The sequence below is a fragment of the Chroicocephalus ridibundus genome, chromosome 12, assembly GCF_963924245.1.
Source record: "Chroicocephalus ridibundus chromosome 12, bChrRid1.1, whole genome shotgun sequence".
Taxonomy (NCBI): domain Eukaryota; kingdom Metazoa; phylum Chordata; class Aves; order Charadriiformes; family Laridae; genus Chroicocephalus; species Chroicocephalus ridibundus.
In genome coordinates, this window is record NC_086295.1 from 9,512,614 (window position 1) to 9,530,996 (window position 18,383).

Genomic DNA, 18,383 nt, shown 5'->3' on the forward strand with positions numbered 1-18,383 from the left:
TCCTCCCCTTCCCATGATAAGGTTTAGGGCTTTCTTATGACTGGCGCCAGGGTGGCAGCGCTGCTGGTAAATGTTTGCCATGGGGGGCGGGAGGGACGAGTCAGCAGAGGGAGGGAGAGGAGGGTAATGCTGGGGGGAAGTCACAGGGCACAGTGCCTCCCTGCATGGCTGTCCCTGCAGAGGGGTCTGGTCCCGGAGCGTGCAGCAGAGGTCTGCGGCATGGGGAGATGGAGGGTAGGGTTTTTCCTTTTTTCCCCGATTCAAGGCATCCCAAACAAGCTCTCATGCCATCGCTTTTCTGCTGACACCCAGGAAGGCATCATACAGGCTGTGATGTGACGTGTAATCTCTTAGTTAAGTGCTAAATAAGTTCATAGATAGAGGGATGAATTATTTCCAATGAAGTCATTCCCTACTCTGATAGTGAAATTGGTTGATTTATTTACAGCAGCTGTATCAGCAGTTTGCTTGTCAGGTGGAAGAAAACCATATAAAAAACGTTAGGTGTTCCAAGGCTACACAGCTCCCAACAAAGCTAATAAATGTTTTAGGACATCAGAGTTCTTACAAAATCCCATAGGTAATGGTCTGTATGCTGGAACTTCAAAGTTGCATCCTCTTTCTGATAGCTTTTTTTCATCGTGTAAAAACACAGCAGCTGTACTCCCTGTTTGCAGTGCAGTCTTTAATTATTGCAGACAAGAACAACTCTGTAATCGTACTGCGGAGGCCAAGCTGCTGTGGGTCTTAATGGCACTGTATGGTGAAAGTACCCTTGGCAGGGAGCTCCAAGCTGCTGCCTTTTAAAATCTGGGACAACAATAATCCCACGTGATTGAAGAATTTCAGCTCGGAGAATTTTTTAGGAGTTGAAAGGGCTGACAGGCTCTTCAGCAGCCGAGCCAGGCTGATGCGTAGTGTGGAGGTGGGGCCGTGGCAGTGCTCCTTCCCCGGCTGCTGAAATGGCTGGTTTCGCAGTAACTGGCAATGGCTAGAAAAGAAATTACAACAGGGACAGTCTTGGAGTATTGCTACGGAGGCATCTCTCCTTAGGTGCAGCCTCCACAGTGCAAATTGTGCTTGCTGCAAAGCAGCCTTTACACTTTCAGGGCTGAAGCATTTGCAGGATGCTTTATTTTCCGTAGCAGGTACCGACGGCAGCGCTGCAGCCTGGGCTTCTGCTGGGTCTGGGCTCTTTGGCTCCAGCGAGAAGCCTAAACGCCCGACGTTGGGTCTGGCGAGAGCCTACGGCTTCTGGTAGTGGATGTTGCCCTGCTGATAGGAGGAATTGTCCTCTGGTGTGATGCTTGGGTGCTACCAGGGTAAACACCTTAGTACGGGCAGAGGGTTGCACTCTGCAACCTGCTTTGCACCTCCCGTGGGGTGGTTTGTGGCGAGTGTCCCCACCGGTGCGCCCTGCCCAAGTTGGGGACGCGAAGCAGCCGGCAGCTTGGCACAGGCAAGGCCACCGCAGGGGTGGAAACCTCTGCCTTGGTTTTTGCCATTCCGATGGCAAGAAGCAGGTCCCCTGGGGTGTGTTGCATCATGGGCAAACTAGGCAGGGAGCAGGACTTTCCCCGTGCTCACGTTTTTCGGAAACAAAGATGATGTAAATAAGAGTTGGACCATGCTTTTAGCCATAAATGGCAGTGGAAGATGTTCTGCCGTTCTTGCTGAATTGAGCGAAGAACGAATGCAGTCCTGGATGCTGTAACCACAAGTTCTGCACCTGCATTTAAGCATGACAACTGGGAGGGGGTATTGTTTCATGTGTGTTAACTGGGATGGTCCAGCCTGGTGTACGAGGCAAACCAATGACCAGAAACAACGTCCCGGACCCCCGTTTGGAACAGCTCGGTTGCAGCAAACATGAGGTTGTACATGTGACAGCCCTTTTTGTTCAGCCACGCTGAACTTGTAAAACATGCTTGAAAAATCAGGTCTTTGTCTGTTTTTTTTGGGAATATCCTGAACAACGGTCCCATTCTCTTTTCCTCCATCAAAGTCAGGGTGTTTAAGCTTCAAACAGTGCAGTTTGTACCATGTGAACTGAGTCACTAAATCTATGACTCTTAAGTTGTTTTTATCTTGACAATTTTGTGTTTTCCAATGGATATAATCTCCTAATTTGGAAGACTAACAAGTCGGTGATTTCAAAATCTATTTAAATGGTGTGTGATGTATATAGAAATTTTAAATCCAAATCCAGCCTGTCTTCTATTCTCTGCTGTGATCTGGCTGTTTTCTAGATTGCTTCAACTGGTGAAGGACAGCCCGGATGAAAACTCCCTATTGAATGCATTTCCTGGGCAGTACCACCCCACGTGTCCCCTTTTTCCCTGCACATCCAAAGGCTGCTTGTTTGATGAGTAGGATGCTCAGGTTGGTGGGGGGGGGTTGCCTGCAGCAGAGGATTTCCTTTTTCTCTTGCAGCCCTGCTGATTCCCATGACCCGGGAGAAGTGGGGTTGTCCTGAGCAGCCCACGTTCTTCCCTGCCCTCCTGCTTTAGGGGCAGCGCTGGGGAGCATCTGAGAAGCCTGTTCTTCCTCTCCTTTGCTTGCTGAAGCAGTCACTTAATTCTTTTTTTTTTTTTTTTTTTTTTTAACCGAAGCTCTCCCTCTGTTTCCTCATCCTTATCCTATGTCAGCGTCGGGCTCAGGCGTCAGGATTCCTGACGCTTCGAGATGGTGTCCGGGATGCAGGAATTTCCAACACTTTGTCTCCCAATGAACCTAAGGAACAAACACTGAACTGTAAATGTTTGCTTTCGGTGGCCAGCAGCAGCCGCCTGCGGGTGCTGCCAGCCGGAGAGGTTAGCAACCATTTCCCTCTGCCTGCTGAAGAGCCTTTTATTGCGCATTTAACTGTGCGGAGCCCACAAGTGCCCAGCCAGTGCTGTGCTTTTATGCTCTGCGTGCGGAGAAATCTGCTGGCAGCTGATGCTCTTTTTCTCCTTGGAAGCATTTGCGCTGACCCTGGCGAAGGGAGGCGAGATGGGGAGGGCAAGCTGGCTGTAGATGGGGCAGAGCTGCCCGTTGCCGCAAAGGGGGAGGGATGGAAAATAAACAGGAGATGCAGTCATGTGCAATTGCATCTCCTGAGCTGCAATTAAAGTAGGAGAGTCTGAATCTTGCTAGGAAAGGTAATATTTAACTTGGGCAAATGCTTGTTATGCTCTATGCTCCAGCCTGCACATGTCGCTACGCCCTTCCTCGCAGAGAGGAATTGCAGCGGAGCCCGGGAGTTGAGCTGCTCTTGGGATTTGCAAAGCCCTGTGTGACTTTTTTACATCCATCCTCAGTGTTCCTGCCCCGGTTCAGGGGTAAACTGTGTCCTCTGGTTTCCCCCACCCGCAGCATCCCCTGCGCGGAGCCGGGTACCGTGTGTGCCAGCGCTGGGCTGCTCGGTGCCCCGCTGACCGGGGGCTCGATCCCACCACCAGCCCTGGCTGCTGCCGGGCCGCAGGGCTCCTTCCACGGGTGCTTTGGTGCTGCAAATGCTCCGTGAGTTCCCTTGGCCTTCCGAGTTTTCCCATGTGTGCAGAGCACGTCGTGCTCCTCTTGATGGGTATCCTAAAATCAGTGCACTGTTCCTCAAAGTGAGCGGCACAAACACCTTAGCTCAGCCAGCTGTGGGATTGCAACTGAAAGTTGCCGTCTTAAAGTGTATGTTAAAAATTTAGGGACTATTAGAATAACCTGACTTTTCTTCCCCCTTGCTGAAGGCTCCCCAGGGTCATTTCTCACTAAGACAGTTCAGATGCAAATTCCCCATATTCAGGTTTTGGTCGAGCATCGCTGCAGCCTCCCATCTTCCCTGCTTGCTTCGTGCACGTGCAGGCTGTGAACTTGCCAATTTTGGGGACGGGTGATTTGTAATTACCAGCTCAGTGCTGCTGCTGCACTGTTAATTCTTAGACCACTTAACGTATCAAATTATTCCTTCCTGTGCTATTTATAGGCGAAGAGCTAAGTAACAGTGACGGCATTAATATTAAATTCTCTAAAACTAATAGGAACCTCTTATTTAATTGTTCTGGCACTCTGTATGCCTGGGAAACACGCTAATAGCGACAGAGGTCTCATGGTGTATTAGAGATGGGATGCTGCTATATTTCCTAGTTAGGTTGTTTACGAGTTAAGACTATCATAACTATTTATCTGTTCCTTGGAGGCTTAGTTTGATTAAACCCCTTTGTATTTGCTAATGCTAATGGAGCTGAGTTGATGCTGGGGATCTGCTGGGAGAGCTTAACAAAAGGCTTAACGTAGACATGACTCTGCTGGTTTTGCTGTCTCCTGGCCCTGTGGGAGGTGTTTGCAGCGGGCAGGGTCTCCCAGCCCTGGCAGGGTGCTGGGGGTGCCCTCAGTACCCATTCCTGCTGCCTGCGGGACCTTCCCTGCTTCCAGAGTCACATCTCTGGATCTCCTGTTGTGTCTCCCACACACAGGCGTCCTGCAAGCTCTGCCAGGCGCTTCGGATGTACGGCAAAGCGGTTTGTTGAGCGGCAGCTTCCCTGGTTGTACATTGATTTATGACTGTGTTGGTTGGGATGTGTGCTCCCAGGGCAGGGCAGGGGCTCGCGGTCACTGCCCTTGTCGGGATGGGGTCCAGCTGCTCCAGAGCCCCGGGTGCCGGCCGGAGAACGCTGCACGTTGTAGTGAGACCGTGATAAACTGACAAACAGCCTCTCTGTGCTTCTGCAGTGCTGATGGAGTAATGAACCGGGAAAAATGCTGAATGTGACAGAAAGCCCTAAATCTCAAAAGCAGAGGAAGACCCGTTCCTTCCTCAGGAAAGCCTGGCTGCCGTGCTGGGCACTGATACCGCTGTAGGCGTGCGGGGCTGCCGTGAACCGCCTGGCCCCTCTTCCTGACCCAGCGGCTGTCTCTCCGGCACGGGGCTTGGGGTACCGCACCATCCCTGTGCTGGGGGATGCTGTAGGAAGGTCCTTTCCGCAGGTGGCGGAAGCGTGTTGGGGTCAGGAGCAAGTTGTGTCCGGTCTGTCCCCTTCCTGTGTCGGTAGCTGGTGTGGATCGCGCTCAGACCTCTTCCGAATCAACTCCCGAGCTGCAAATTATCCTGCTGCCTCTTCTAGTACATATCATCACAGTAAAATTAATTTTCCATGAGAGAGTCAGCTGTTTCTTGATTAGAAGTGCTCCGAAAATACCAACAGAGAAATGATTACAGGAAGCCTTCAACGCTCATTTATATAATTGGACTTTACCTCCCTGGTCGAAGCTGTTGCATCCACCCCTGCCTTGGATGAGCACTTGACCTCCCTGTTGCTTGTGGGCAGGGAGGTTGGGGTGCAGCATCCCGAGGGGTACAGCATCCATCGTGCCTCTGCTCCAGCTGGTGGCAAGCCGTAGGTCTGATATCATGGTTTGCACGTGTTTAAATCCCAGAGGGGTTGACTTGTCCTTCAATGAACTGACAAGAATAATGTTAAGGCAGTAATTTGGGCAAATGGATTCTTAAATTTTGCTCATTTTCTGTGTGGGTAGTGGGGGTCTGCTGGAAATTTGTACGAAAAGGGGCACCTCGACCCTCCTCTGACAGCAGCTAAAATCCCTCTCCTGTCCTTGTCCCGCTGCTCAGCAGCCGTAGCCGGGCTGTTATCATTGCGTGTATGTGGTCTGAAGTGCTGTGTGCTCAATTGGAATAAAGGCAGGAGGCCAATGTAATTTTCGAGATCATCCTATGTGATTAGATTAGCAATATCTCGCAACATGGAGAATTGTTCTCTGGCTGAACCCTGGTTCAGGCTGAGCCTGCATGTGCTGGTTCCTCCCTGGGCAGAAGGCAGCAGTGGGGATGCTCGGCATCTCCTTCCTCCGCTGGTTGTGGCTCCGGCACTGTGGCTCTGGGAAATGCCATCTTTTGGGTACAGGGGCCCTGGGCTCTGTAGGGTCAGCTGGGTCAGGCTTAATAAATTTAAAACATGGCCAATTTGCTCATCTGAAGTGAAGGAAACCAAGGAGTGAGGTTTGAGATAGGTACAGTGATTACCAAGTGTTGGTCCAGACCCAGCCCTGGCAGCTCCATGCCGCTAATTTCAGCACTGCGTGGGTATGGGCAGTGAAATGTCTTCAATAATGTGTTTTAAATCCAGTTTTCTGACCCAAGTGAACTGTGTATTCTGGATAAGTGTGGGGTTTGTGAAGCTTATGTTGTGGTTGCGGGTTGTTTTGGGAGCAGGAGAAGGAGCTGTGGGCTGGGGTCAGTATGATCATGGGGGGTTCTTGGCATTGGGTGTGTGGCATGTTGACATAGCTCGACTGTGGCCAGGTATCTCCTTAATTGTCTGAATAAAGGGGTTAATATGTGAAAAGGCAACTGCTGCCTTAAACAAAGCTGGTGTTGTTTGTGCTCGCGCTCCCCTGGGATGGTGGCTGCTGTGACAGTCTGTTCAGGATTCCCACTGCTGCTCCGAGCGAGTCCGACCCAGCAAGCCCTGTCATGTGGCTGTGCCGAGCCCCGGCTCCGTCTGCCCGCCAAGGGAACGGGGAACAAACGGCGCTTTCACTGCGCCCGACAATCCTCCCTCTTCCTTAAATGAAGCGGGGATTGGATGCTGATTTGCGTCTCTCGTGTTCTTTCATGCTTCACCAAACCTGGTTCCGCTTTATCCAGCGAGTAGAAGGCATAACGAAATAGAAAGCTAAACTACTTGTTCGGCATCAGCGAGTTATGCCTTGCTGCCGAGTCAGACTCCACGCAGTGTGGAAGGTGCAAGCTTGCTGCCTCCCCCTTCCCTTATCAACATCCTGCTCCTGATAAACATCTCGACTCGAGTGGCTCCCGCTACCCTTTGCTGTGTGCAGAGAGGAGGGATGCAGTGCCCTGGCCCTTGATTACCCTTTTGGGTTTTTGGAAAGGGAGCTGGGCAGTCTCTAACCCTCACTGTTTGCTGATGGCCGAGGTGAGGCTGTGCGGTGCTCCCCTCCCTTAGGAGTTGCATTCTGCTGTGCTTGTTGGGATGGAAGGATGATGTTTCTGTCGCTGGATGTGTTAGTTTGTGTTGCCCCCTGGTAGAGTCCTGCAGTGCTTCTGGCCACAGCTTGGAGTGATGTTATAAACATGTCCTTAGGAGCTGTATCCCCCAAGCATCAACCCCTTACTATGTCGCCTTTGCAACTGAGGCAGAGCTGTGACGTGGGCTGGTGAGCTGAAGGAGCAGTTGCCCAACTTCCCCATCTTCTTGTGGTCATCTGAGACGTGCCCTGTGCCTGGCCTACGTGGGCAGGTCGGGCTGGAGCTGCCCTGTGCATCCTGCCCTAGACCCCAAGGCCATGCCAGCCTCACTGCATCGCTCCCTTAGTCACCACTAACCCCTCAATAGCTCATTTCTGTAAACTTTTGGGTTTTTTTTTCCCCCAGGAACTCCCATTTCCATAAGTTCTGGTTGGCAGCTGCCTGGCAAAGCTGGGGCTTCAAGCAGGAGATGAGTCCGAGTGCGAGCTTCTAAGGCTGAGTGTGAGGCTTTGCATGGGGTATTTCAGCTACATTTGTTTCTGGCCTCCAGTGCCACATCAAAATGCCAGCTTTTCCTTGAGCCTTATCCCCTGGGGATCTGTTCGAGCGAACCCCTCGTCTTTCTGAGCAGGAGCAGCCCTTGCTGCCTCTCGCTGTCGTTGCAACAGGAGTATATCGCCAAGAAACTGCACCAGAGCACACGTTTATTTTGTAGCTGTCACTAACCCCCCCGGCGCTTACTCTGGGTTGCTGAGCTGGCCCCACGAGAGGCGGGTGAGGAAAGAGGGTTTGGATGCAACTTTGGCTGAGGCAGCCCCTGCTTGTTGCTGGTGTAACTGATGGCATGCCATCACCGGCTCCACCACGAAGGGTACGTGTATGGGAAGGGCAGGGCTGGAAGTAGCCATTTAAAACTGTATTTCAAGCTATTTAGTTGCCAAGCACTTAATGCAGCCGACCCCCCCTTCCTGCTGAAAACCTGGTGGTGAAAATCTCCAGTGGCTTGGAGACAGGCTGGGCATGGGCAGCGCCTGGGCATGGCGTGGGGGGGGCTCCAGGCACGGCGTGGGGCTCTGTTGCCCTTTCAAATATTTACTTAGCTGTGTGAAAACCAAATACTGTTGGGTTTGGAAAATCCTTTCTGGAGGCTGCCTTGGTCTGTGAGTGTGGAAAGGGAGAGCAGGGCAGGGGCTGGGGACAGTGCGTCAGTGTGGGTACCAGCTGGCGGGTGGTGTTTGGGAGGACCTTGCCCTCTGATAGCTGTGCCGTCTCCAGGGTGCCCTATCTAATCTGCACTCCCGGTGACTCCAGCAATGACTGTACCTTCCTGGCACTGGCAGCCACCGGTTTCAGGCTATTACAGTTTGTGATACGCCTGCTGTAGAAACGACCTGTCATGGATGTTTCCTGGTGACATTTCATCAGTTACTGCTCTCCTCTCTGCAGGGTCTCTGTTGTTTCCTTGGCCTGGTGCCCTCTTCATCCCTCCTGGAGTGTCTTTTGACCTGTTTTGTTTGTGGTTTTTTTTTTTTTAATTAGTAGTGCAGAATTGTCCTTTCAGATCTCCCCTCCTCCCTATTTTCAAATCAAGATTTATTCCCCCCCCGCCCCTTCATTCTTCAGCCAAAAACGTCGCTGCAGGGGGCTGGCACTGCGATGCTGGCGAGGGGTGCTGTGGCGTGCGCGGTGGCCGTCCTGCCGTTCCTGCGGGCGCTGCTGGTGACGCAGGGCTGTGCTGGCTGCTGTTTGCTTTGGGGCCCGTCCCTGCTGGCGCCGGGTGTCAGCTGAAACTGAAACCCAAGCTCTGCCCGAGCAGTGCCAGGGCACGGGGGCAGTGGGAAAGGAGCTGGGGGCGGGGGGGAAGAAACCTGGCTGGGGGGTGGCTGGCCCCAGGCAGCCAGGGGGCTTGTGTTGTGAAATGCTGCCTGCTCTGGGTTGCCGGTGGGCTCAGAGACTGGTGGTGGGATGTTTTTGTGGTGCCAGTTGAGGTACCTCTGCCAAGTAAGTGTCCGCCCTTGGTGCTGCAGTCTAGGAATGAGTGCCTTTCTCCAGGCGTGCAGCTTAGAATCATAGAATGGTTTGGGTTGGAAAGGACCTTAAAGATCATCTAGTTCCAACTCCCCTGCCGTGTGCAGGGACACCTTCCACTAGACCAGGTTACTTTCCTGTTATAATGCTATTTCCTAATTAAACCTCCCTAGTTAGGCAGCAAAAGGTAGAGTTGTTTAAGCTGCGGTGCTGCATTACAGTCTGCATTGTCAGGTCTAGCTGGGTGCACGTTCCCCTTATTAACCAGCTGGGTTTCCAAACGTGCCTTACGCCTCCGCTTCCCGACTCGCTGCCCTTCCCAGCTCCCGTCGGGCAACCGAGGCACGTGCGACCCGGCGATCCTCCTGGCAGGAGGGAGCTGAAACCAAGCAGAAGGCTGGGAACGGTTCCAAAAGCCTCCTGTTTCTCATTCCTACAAAAGCTGATGCTCATGAAAATATTCCTTTTTTTTTTTTTTTTTTCCTTTGCAGTGAACACCTACCTCTTCATGATGCAAGCCCAAGGCATCATGATTCGTGAAAACATGCGAACAATAGGAGCTCAGGTGTACGAGCAGGTGGTCCGCAGTGCCTATGCCAAGAGGAACAGCAGCGTGAATGACTCAGGTATTTCTCGAATAGTTGTCATTTTGATCAAAGGTTCCTTTTCCATTGGAAATCGAGTTGACCTGAAGCACTCTTGCTTGAAAGAATTGATTTATGCTGGTAAATGCAGGGTGGGAACTTTGATTAATTGGCTTAGGTTTTTATTTTTTATATATAAAAATGTATATTGTATATAACATAAAAATACATACTATATATAGAATTGCTGTATATATATATACACTATATATATGAATTATATTAGGGTTTTTTATATATATATTAAAAATTCAAATGCTTCTAACTTGTACATGGGGTGAAATTCTGGAACGGTCTCAAATGATGGGATGCTGAGCCGAAAACCTCTTTGCTTTCCAGGAATTCAAACTTGTTAGCTTCAACCAGTCTGAGGGTAAACACTTTCAAATTCAGTGCAAGGATCGGGTTTCATATTTAAAAAATAACTTCCCAGGCGCACGCGTGCGCAGAGCTCTGCCTCCGTGCATGTGGAGGAGCCTGTGCTCATAAGCTTCACTCTTCCCATGCAAGGATGAACTGAGATGACTTGGCTGGAGATCTGCCACAAATAATATATTGAACTTTGGGCAGAACAGAGGGAGTGGAGTTGCAGGCTCCCGCTCCCAGGCTGTTCATTGTCCATGATATCAAGCTGATAACAGGGTTACAAGTTTTGGTGTAAATATGGTAAAACAAAGCATAAATTCACAAGGCTATGTGTAAGCCAGGGTGAGGTGTTGCCTTTGGGCTGGTGTGACACCGAGCGTGTCCCTTCCCCACTGACATGTCACGCTGGTGCGGTTGGCATCGGGCAGCGGCGGCACCGTGGAGCTCAGCTCCTCTGCTGTGAGGGTTCATCAGCAGGGGCTGATAGTTTTACAAGGCAAGATTATTTCCCTATTAATAAAAAATACAAGCCGTGTCCTTGCTGCCTGGCCTGTGGAGGGGCAGGTGGTGTGGCCGCCAGGTCAGCTGTACTCTGACTGGGGATGGGCACGGGAGGGGAATTATCAACTTGCGCAAGAGATCGACACCCCAGGTCATCTCCTCTCCCTGCCAAAGCCGGCCGGGGCTGCCAGCCCGGGCTATTTTTAAGGCTGGAAACATCAAGTAACGCAAACGCAGGGTGAGGAAGTAGCTGATCCCCCGAGGGGAGGAGGGTTAGACGCTCCACCGCTGCTGCTTGTGGAGATGGGAGCCTCTGTCCTGCTGTGGTCCTGGCCCTTGGGGCTCCGAGCCCTCCAAAAAATCTGCTGTGTGCTCCTGCTGCCTGCAGCAGACAAGGAAACGGTTATCACATTAGCGTCAGTGATACTGGTACTCCTGCTACCGAAATGACTGGCTTCACCCAGGCCTCATATCCATCCCAGCTCCACAGGCACGGGCTGATGTCCCTCCTGCCTCGAGAGCTCCAGCCACGAGGATGGTTTTAACATAGACAAGTGCTATGCACCATCCTTGGGTGTCCTTCCCTGGCAGGCAGGTCAAAGCAGATGCGTGACGGATGGTGGTGACATCTGGAAGGCGTGTGGCGCTGTGGCCACAACGATTATATTAACACCAGGATCCATATCTTCCCTTCCCGACTCTGTTTTCGGGCACCTTGATGGGATCTGGGTGGGTGGCACTGCCTGGTTAGTGCATCCTCCCCATGCCGCTGCGGGCAGTGTGACGGCTGAGAGAGCAAACCTCCCTGGTACGGCTGCAGGGAGGGACCCAGCAAAGTCCTTGGCTGTCCCTGTCATGACTCAGAGCTGCTGGAAGCGGCTCCCAGGCTCTCCTGCCCATGTCCTATCCCACAGGCAGCAGCAGGTGTCACATCCCTGCACATCTCTGCATCCCTTCCCCTCTTCCCAGGAGAGGCATGCGGAGCAGGGACAGGGATGCTGCTGCCAGGGGTGAGCTGGCACAGATGACAAACCAATCTGGGCGGTAGAAGACCTTGTGGCCCTTCTCTGGTTGCCCCCGCTTCAGCTGCACGGGAGCACTGGAAAGCAGGAGGCTGCTGATGCTTTCTGAGCCGCGGCCTCTCCTGCACATCACACGTGTCCCAGCAAGGGGCTTGAGTGCTTGGGGCAGCAAGAGTGCTGCCTTGTGTGTGTGTCTTGCTGGGACCTGGGGCTTTAATTTCTAGGCAGATTCCCTAAACATGCACTATCCCACCCTGAATGGCAAAGTGACCAAGCACAGGGTGGTCTGATGCAAGCGCAGCGTGCTTATCCCCATCCATCTGCATTTATTCTTTCCCCTTAGCTCTTTTTCCTCTTGTATTAAAATGAGGAAGTAACTTATAACTTTTTCATCATTTGCTAATAGATGCAATAATAGGTTTCCTGTTCAGTGAGCCAAGAGGGGTCCCTTCTGTGCTTCCACAAGCAGAAAAAGCAGCCCTTTATGCAAAAAAGGGGAGTTGAGCTTCACCATGTGTTGTCAGCTGGACTAAGTACTGAGAGCGTGCTCTGGTGATAGGAATTTAATGGGAATTCAGTCACTGAAATTTAGAGAATTATCAAACATCCAAAATGGTATCTATCATACTTGAAAAGCCCTTAGGCTCTGTTTACAAGTCCATCTTGAGTCTGAGATAGTTTGGGTACCACTTATTTGAGTGGTTATTAATGATGTGACATTAATAATAACGTTATTAATGATGTGATGGTAGATACTAGCACAATAAAGTTAGCTGAAATATCAGGCTGGCAATGACTTGTCCCAGTAGATTTAAATGAAAGGTTTTGACCTTGCAGGTAAAAGCAACCCTCCTTGCTTTGCTTTAAAAGATTAAATTGTCACTAGATTATTTTTTCTTGCTATATCAATGATGTGGTTATTAGATGCAGCCTTTCTGCTATGGAGAATGTACTGTGCTTATGCAATTACTTAAATGTCCCTATCCTTAAATGTGACTTCAGTTCTTAACTCTTAATCTCAGCCGATTCGTTCACTTCACTACACTGTAATTCTGGGTTTATTAAGTTGCTCTCAGGATTAAAACTTTTTTGCTATCAATATGGTCTTGAAATTAAATGTTTGCTTAATTTGAAAGGTTATAGCTGCTGCTTTAAAAAAAAATATCTGAATTTCACACTGTGTTCAGTAAAATAGCTTAAAAATCTGGCTACCTACTGTAAATCAACTGTTTGCTGATGGATCACTTGCAGCCTTTGTGTCCAAGGCTTTGCAGAGCTGCTTGGACAGCTTTCAGGGGGTGGCAGGGGAACACTAGACTTTTTTTTTTTTCTTTTTTTTGGTCTTGTCTCTGGGTGCCTGAATACCAGCTCGTTTGTACTGTGCTCATGAGAAACCAGGGCTGTTCTTGCTTGGAATCAGCATGGTGAATGTCAGCCCTGTTTCATGCTTCTGCAGCCAGCTGCTGCAGGAGTGCCTGGGCATGGTAAGGTAGTTGGAAAGGATGAGACCTCATCCTGGTAGGTCCGGGGGCTGCCTGTGATGGGACTGGGTGGCTCAGCCCTAAACAGCCACTTTCCAGGACCTCTGTGGGGTGTAAAGTTGGGGCTGGTGCCCTCTGGGTGCTGGGGAACAAAAGGCCAACCCTCTACTAAGCATCTGATGCTTGGAGAAAGCAGAGAGGCAGCATCCTCCTGTAGCAGCTGGTGCTTTACTACAGGCAGGGAACTTTTTCTAGTGCCTAAAATAAAGGTCATGCTTGGCTAAGGGTGTCTTGTGCAAAGCTGTTGACTTTGTTGTAGAAAGCAGAAGTTCATGGTTGCGTAAAACCCTCCTTAAAACATCTACAGGTGTAGGAGGCTGGAGGGGTTTTGCGCAGGAGGTAAAGGGATGCAGAGGAATGGTGGGGCTGGAGAAATGCGCCGTGCTGGGCACTGCCCTGACTGCTGGAGCACGGGGGCTCCTGTGCTCTTGCATGATGCAAACCAGAGGAAAGGCTACATGTAATGTGATAGTTTTTATTGATCCTTTGAGGAGGACTCGAGGCAGGATTTCCCTGCACAGGCTGCTTCACTGACAGTCCTTGCTGGCATTTGGAGCTGCCTGGGGACTTCCCTCTCTGAGCCTGTTAGGAAAGAACCTGCTGGAGGAGCACGTCCCCTCTCCCTGTGCCACCATCCTTCAGGGACAGGGTGCTAAGTAGCTTTTCCTTCCAAGCACCACGTGCTCCTTCGCTTTGAGCTGTTTGCGATACCTAAAAGTGACGCTCAAAATTCTTCCCTTGGCCAGAAAACATGAAGATTTTTTTTGTGTGGCATTGTCTAAGGCAGCCAGGGCTTCTGCAGCCACCTGCCCCGGGGTGGGGATGAGCACCTAGCTGGGTTGTTAAGTCTAGAGCTCATGCTGCATGGGGACATCCTCAGCCATGGGTGGCTTTGGAGTCTGCTCACAGTGGCAAGGGGAGGTGGCTGGAAATAACAAAAGACCAGCAGCTCAAGTGTAAACTTTTTTTTCCTCTCTCTTTTTTTTTTTTTTCCCCCTATTCCCCAGATTATCCTCTTGATCTGAACCACAATGACACCTTTCTGCAAGCCACAACGTTTCTTCCTGAAGACTTTACCTATTTCCCCAACCACACCTGTCCCGAGAGGCTCCCTTCTATGAGTGAGTAGCATCCTGGCGGCCCCGTGCCCCTCTCCTGCTCCCCATGGCTTTGGAGGGCACATCGTGGCATTCCCTGGCTCGCTGGCGTTGCACCTTTCCGTGCCAGGCACCTGGGGATGAATGGGAGCCCTGTTCGGAGGCCGGTCCCCTCCTGGGAAATCATTGTTTATGCGCTTACACAAATTAATCCCTGCTACGTCGGAGGCATGTCTCCCTGCCGAAGCAGGAGCCCATCGCTTGGCAAACGCAAACAAAAGAGGGATTGTGTGCTGGGAGCTGGTGAAAAGGCTTGGCCAGCCCTTTTCCAGGGGCAGCGCCGGTGGGGTGGCTGCCTTAAGCACTGGTCCCAGCCCCGAGGTGTACCGTGTACAGCTGGGCAGGCAGTGGTGCAGGCAGCAGGCTGGACGCCCCCCAAGGAAGAAGTGCTTCCACCAAAGTGTTACTGCAGTGGAAAATTGGGCTTTTGCAGGTCAATGTTTCCTAAAAGAGGGAAACCACTCTCTACTGAGGTGTGGGGTTTGTAGTCTACTGGAAACCTGTATGGAGGAGTAGAGGGTTCCTCTGGCCAGTGAGGGTCTGATGGAGAGCTGCATCCAACAGCGGCCAGCCACAAAGGCTGAACAGGGATGGAGGTGTTACAAGTCGCGCCAGCAGCATTTCCTAATTGGTTTTGTTGGTGCTTGGGGGGGAAGGAAGAGGCTGCCTGCATTCAGTGCTGGGGTTAGAGGGCCGGGATGCAGCAGAGCGCTGCTCTGAGCAGGCATCAGGACCGCAGGGGTTCCTGACCTCCTCCTCTGCCTCTCCGCAGAGGGCCCCATTGATGTAAATATGAGCGAGATCACCATGGAGGATATCCACCAGTTCTTTTCAAAAGACCCTTCCATCAAGCTGGGAGGCCACTGGAAGCCGAGCGACTGCCTGCCTCGCTGGAAGGTAAAGGGGGAGCCATGTGTCCCTGCTGAGCATGGCGGGACGGAGGGTCCTGGGCGTGTGGTGGGGCGACATCAACGGGAACATCTCTGATGTGCTGCAGCTCCATAGTAATGAATATAAGGATCTCTGAAGTGTGGGGCTGCAGTGCCTGGGGGAGAAATGCTGAGCTCAGGGGCTGCTCTAGTGATGCACGAGTCAGCTCTGAGCTTCTGTTTGGGCTGCTAAGGCAGGGAGCTTGCCTGCCTGCTCCCCCCGATGCCCTGTCTGGGGTGGGATGTGACCAGAGAGGCAAGGTGACACTGCTGAGCACTCCTGTCCCCAGAGGGAGGTGGCTTAGGGCAGCATGGTAGCAGGGCCTGGCCCAAATCCTGCTGTCCGTGGGGGCGGCGGGTCTCCTTCCCACTCAAGGTTACACTGAATTTCCCCAAAGCAACAATTTTGCAAAAAGTGAATAGGAAATCTGTGTTCTGGAGGTTGGAAGGGTTTCAGGCTGCTCAGCCCTACATGGCACAGCTGGGACACCACGTTTAGTGCTGCTCCCCCTCCCGTAACACCAGCCAGCCCCGCTCCCCAGCCCGAAGGTCTGTCTGCAGCAGGAGCCGCTGGTGCGGTGCAGTAAGAGCCGTGTCTTTTCCTCATCAGGTGGCGATCCTGATCCCGTTCCGCAATCGATACGAGCATCTTCCCGTCCTCTTCAGACACCTTATTCCCATGCTGCAGCGGCAACGTTTACAGTTCGCCTTCTACGTTGTGGAACAAGTGAGTGAGCCCAGGGGCGGTCGGGGCAGCAGCCGCTGGGGCACGGACGTGCTGCACTCAAAATGCAGCTCTGCGCTGTGTCCCGGGGCATTTACCTATCGGATGGCATCATTTAAACGTTGGGGATTCACATTGCAATGTTTAAGTTGTCCCATTCTGCATAAAAGTGGCACAGCTGAGACGCGTGCCCCAAAATTACTGCTTTTAACTAAAAAATAAAGTAGAGATTCAATTAAAAAAAAAAAAAGTACTCTATTGAAGGAGATATATAAAAAATAACAACTTTGAACCAGGTATTTGCAGTTTAGACAATGCTGCGTTATTTCTGTATATCTCTGTAGTAGTTCTGGGGAGCATCAGGCAGGCAGAGGAGGTCTGAGGCACAGGAATGGCCTGACCAGAGTTACACGTTTCTTGTCTGGGCAGTATCTAGAAGACTTTGAAGGCTGCAAAACATAAGACTGACATTTGGTGTTTATGTGAACCTGTCACTTAAGCTACCTGGCTTCATCCATCCGGTAAATGTACCTTCATATTTAGCTCTATCTTAAAAAGATTGATCAAAATCGTGGGGTTTTTTCAAGTGTCTGAGTAATAAGACTTCAGCATCTTTATTTTTGCTCCTGCACAGTAAATCGAATACTTAAGTCTTGGTTGATGTCACTAGTCTGTCTGTTCCAATACATCATTTCCTTTTGTGGCACTGATGTGGGAGCTGGTTGCCGTCTGCAGTTTTCTAGATAAGAGTGCGAATGCACATGTGGAGCACGAGCTGCACCGGGCTCCCCTTGAGAAGGAACTCTCTCTTCCCTAGGCTGGAAACCAACCCTTTAACCGTGCCATGCTCTTCAATGTTGGCTTTCGGGAAGCAATGAAGGACTTGGACTGGGACTGTCTCATCTTTCACGATGTGGACCACATACCAGAAAATGACCGTAACTATTATGGGTGTGGACAGATGCCGAGGCACTTTGCAGCCAAGCTGGATAAGTACATGTATCTGTAAGCACTGTTCTTCCTCTGCACTACCCTAATAGCTAAGGAGCCAGCGTTAGATTATTAATTTTTTTAAAAAAGCAGAAGATGAATGTTGGTTTGCTTCCCATGCTTGTGCAAAGTAAACATGAGAGTGGAATAGAAGAAATCGCATCCTCACGGCTCAGGCGTTCCCTGTCGCAAAAGGGAGCGTGCGGTGCTGTGGGGCTCTGCCCTAACCCCTTCTCTCCCGCTTAGGCTCCCTTACAGCGAGTTCTTTGGCGGGGTGAGTGGCCTGACTGTTGAGCAGTTTCAGAAGATCAACGGTTTCCCTAACGCCTTCTGGGGCTGGGGCGGCGAAGACGATGACCTCTGGAACAGGTATGGGCTCTGCTCAGCCGACATCCCTGAGCTCCGCTTCTGCTGGTTGGTTCTGCGAGCCAAGTTGCCCGCGTGCTGCGGGGGCAAGCGTGGTCCCCTCTGCCACCGGCGCTGGGCTGGCTGCTCCTGCTTCACCCGGCCGCGGTGGCTTGCTGGGGAGGGGAGCCCCTCCAGCCTGCGCAGGCGGTAGATGGAAAGCAAACAGAGAAGTTTGGTTGGGAAATGGTTGTTTCTGTGTGCAATATCCCACGCTGCTGAGCTCAAACTGATCTCAGCTGAGCTCAAGCCTTGAGGGGCTGAGTGCTGTGGGACTTGCCCGGAGCCCAGGCTGGAGTGGGGAGGTTTGCATAGCTTATCTGCTGGGTGGAAAGGCAAAGCTGCAGTAAGAGCCCCAGGCGTACTAACACTGCTGTCCTGGCAAGCGCTGACCGCAGAGCAAATGCAACAGTTGGTTTTTATTTTTATTTAATTTATTTTATTTCTTCCCTTTCTAATGCAGAGTGCAGTACGCAGGCTACTCGGTGACTCGACCGGAAGGAGACACAGGGAAATACAAATCAATTCCCCACCATCATCGGGGAGAAGTGCAGTTTCTAGGAAGGCAAGTGAATTCTTTTTATATATATTTTTTTTTTTAAGGATCCTAAAGCCCTTCATCAATTATACTGTGTACAAGGCTCCCTGCAGCTGTTTGAGGGCAGCAACAGCCTTAACTCAGGAAGGATGCTAACTGTGGGAAATAAAGGAGGCAGAACACTGTCTGGCTCCCTCCATCCCTACGTTTTATACCCTCTATCCCTACGATGGTGGGTCCTTGCTTTGTGGCTGTAGCTGCTTGGATGCCATCCAAAAGAGGGGGTTGTCAGCACAACAGCCTGGTGGCAGGCTGGGGGCCTGTCCTGTGTCTCAAGGGGGATGTTCCTAAAGGGGGTGGCTGATGCCAGATCTCAGAGAAGCTTCTACGTTTCTAGAAGAGCCTGATGTGAGTGTTGAAGGAGGCATTGCTCAACCTGCAGAAGGCAGAGAGCGGGGGGCTTTCATGCTGTGTGGCTGCTAAAGCATCAGGTGTCGCTGGGAACACCAGCAGAATCAGTAGCAACAACCTGGGATTGTACCATGAAGGCAGTCAC

The 18,383-nt window shown here is 51.4% G+C and overlaps 1 protein-coding gene across 1 annotated transcript in view; it reads left to right on the forward strand.

Moving 5' to 3' along the window:
• Nucleotides 1-18,383, forward strand: part of B4GALT5 (beta-1,4-galactosyltransferase 5) — a 39,623-nt gene that overhangs the window by 16,324 nt on the left and 4,916 nt on the right. The window contains exons 2-8 of the mRNA XM_063350234.1: nt 9,502-9,636; nt 14,092-14,205; nt 15,014-15,138; nt 15,781-15,897; nt 16,712-16,899; nt 17,131-17,253; nt 17,753-17,854. Of these exons, the coding sequence (XP_063206304.1) occupies nt 9,502-9,636; nt 14,092-14,205; nt 15,014-15,138; nt 15,781-15,897; nt 16,712-16,899; nt 17,131-17,253; nt 17,753-17,854 (904 nt within the window). The remainder of the gene's footprint in view (nt 1-9,501; nt 9,637-14,091; nt 14,206-15,013; nt 15,139-15,780; nt 15,898-16,711; nt 16,900-17,130; nt 17,254-17,752; nt 17,855-18,383) is intronic.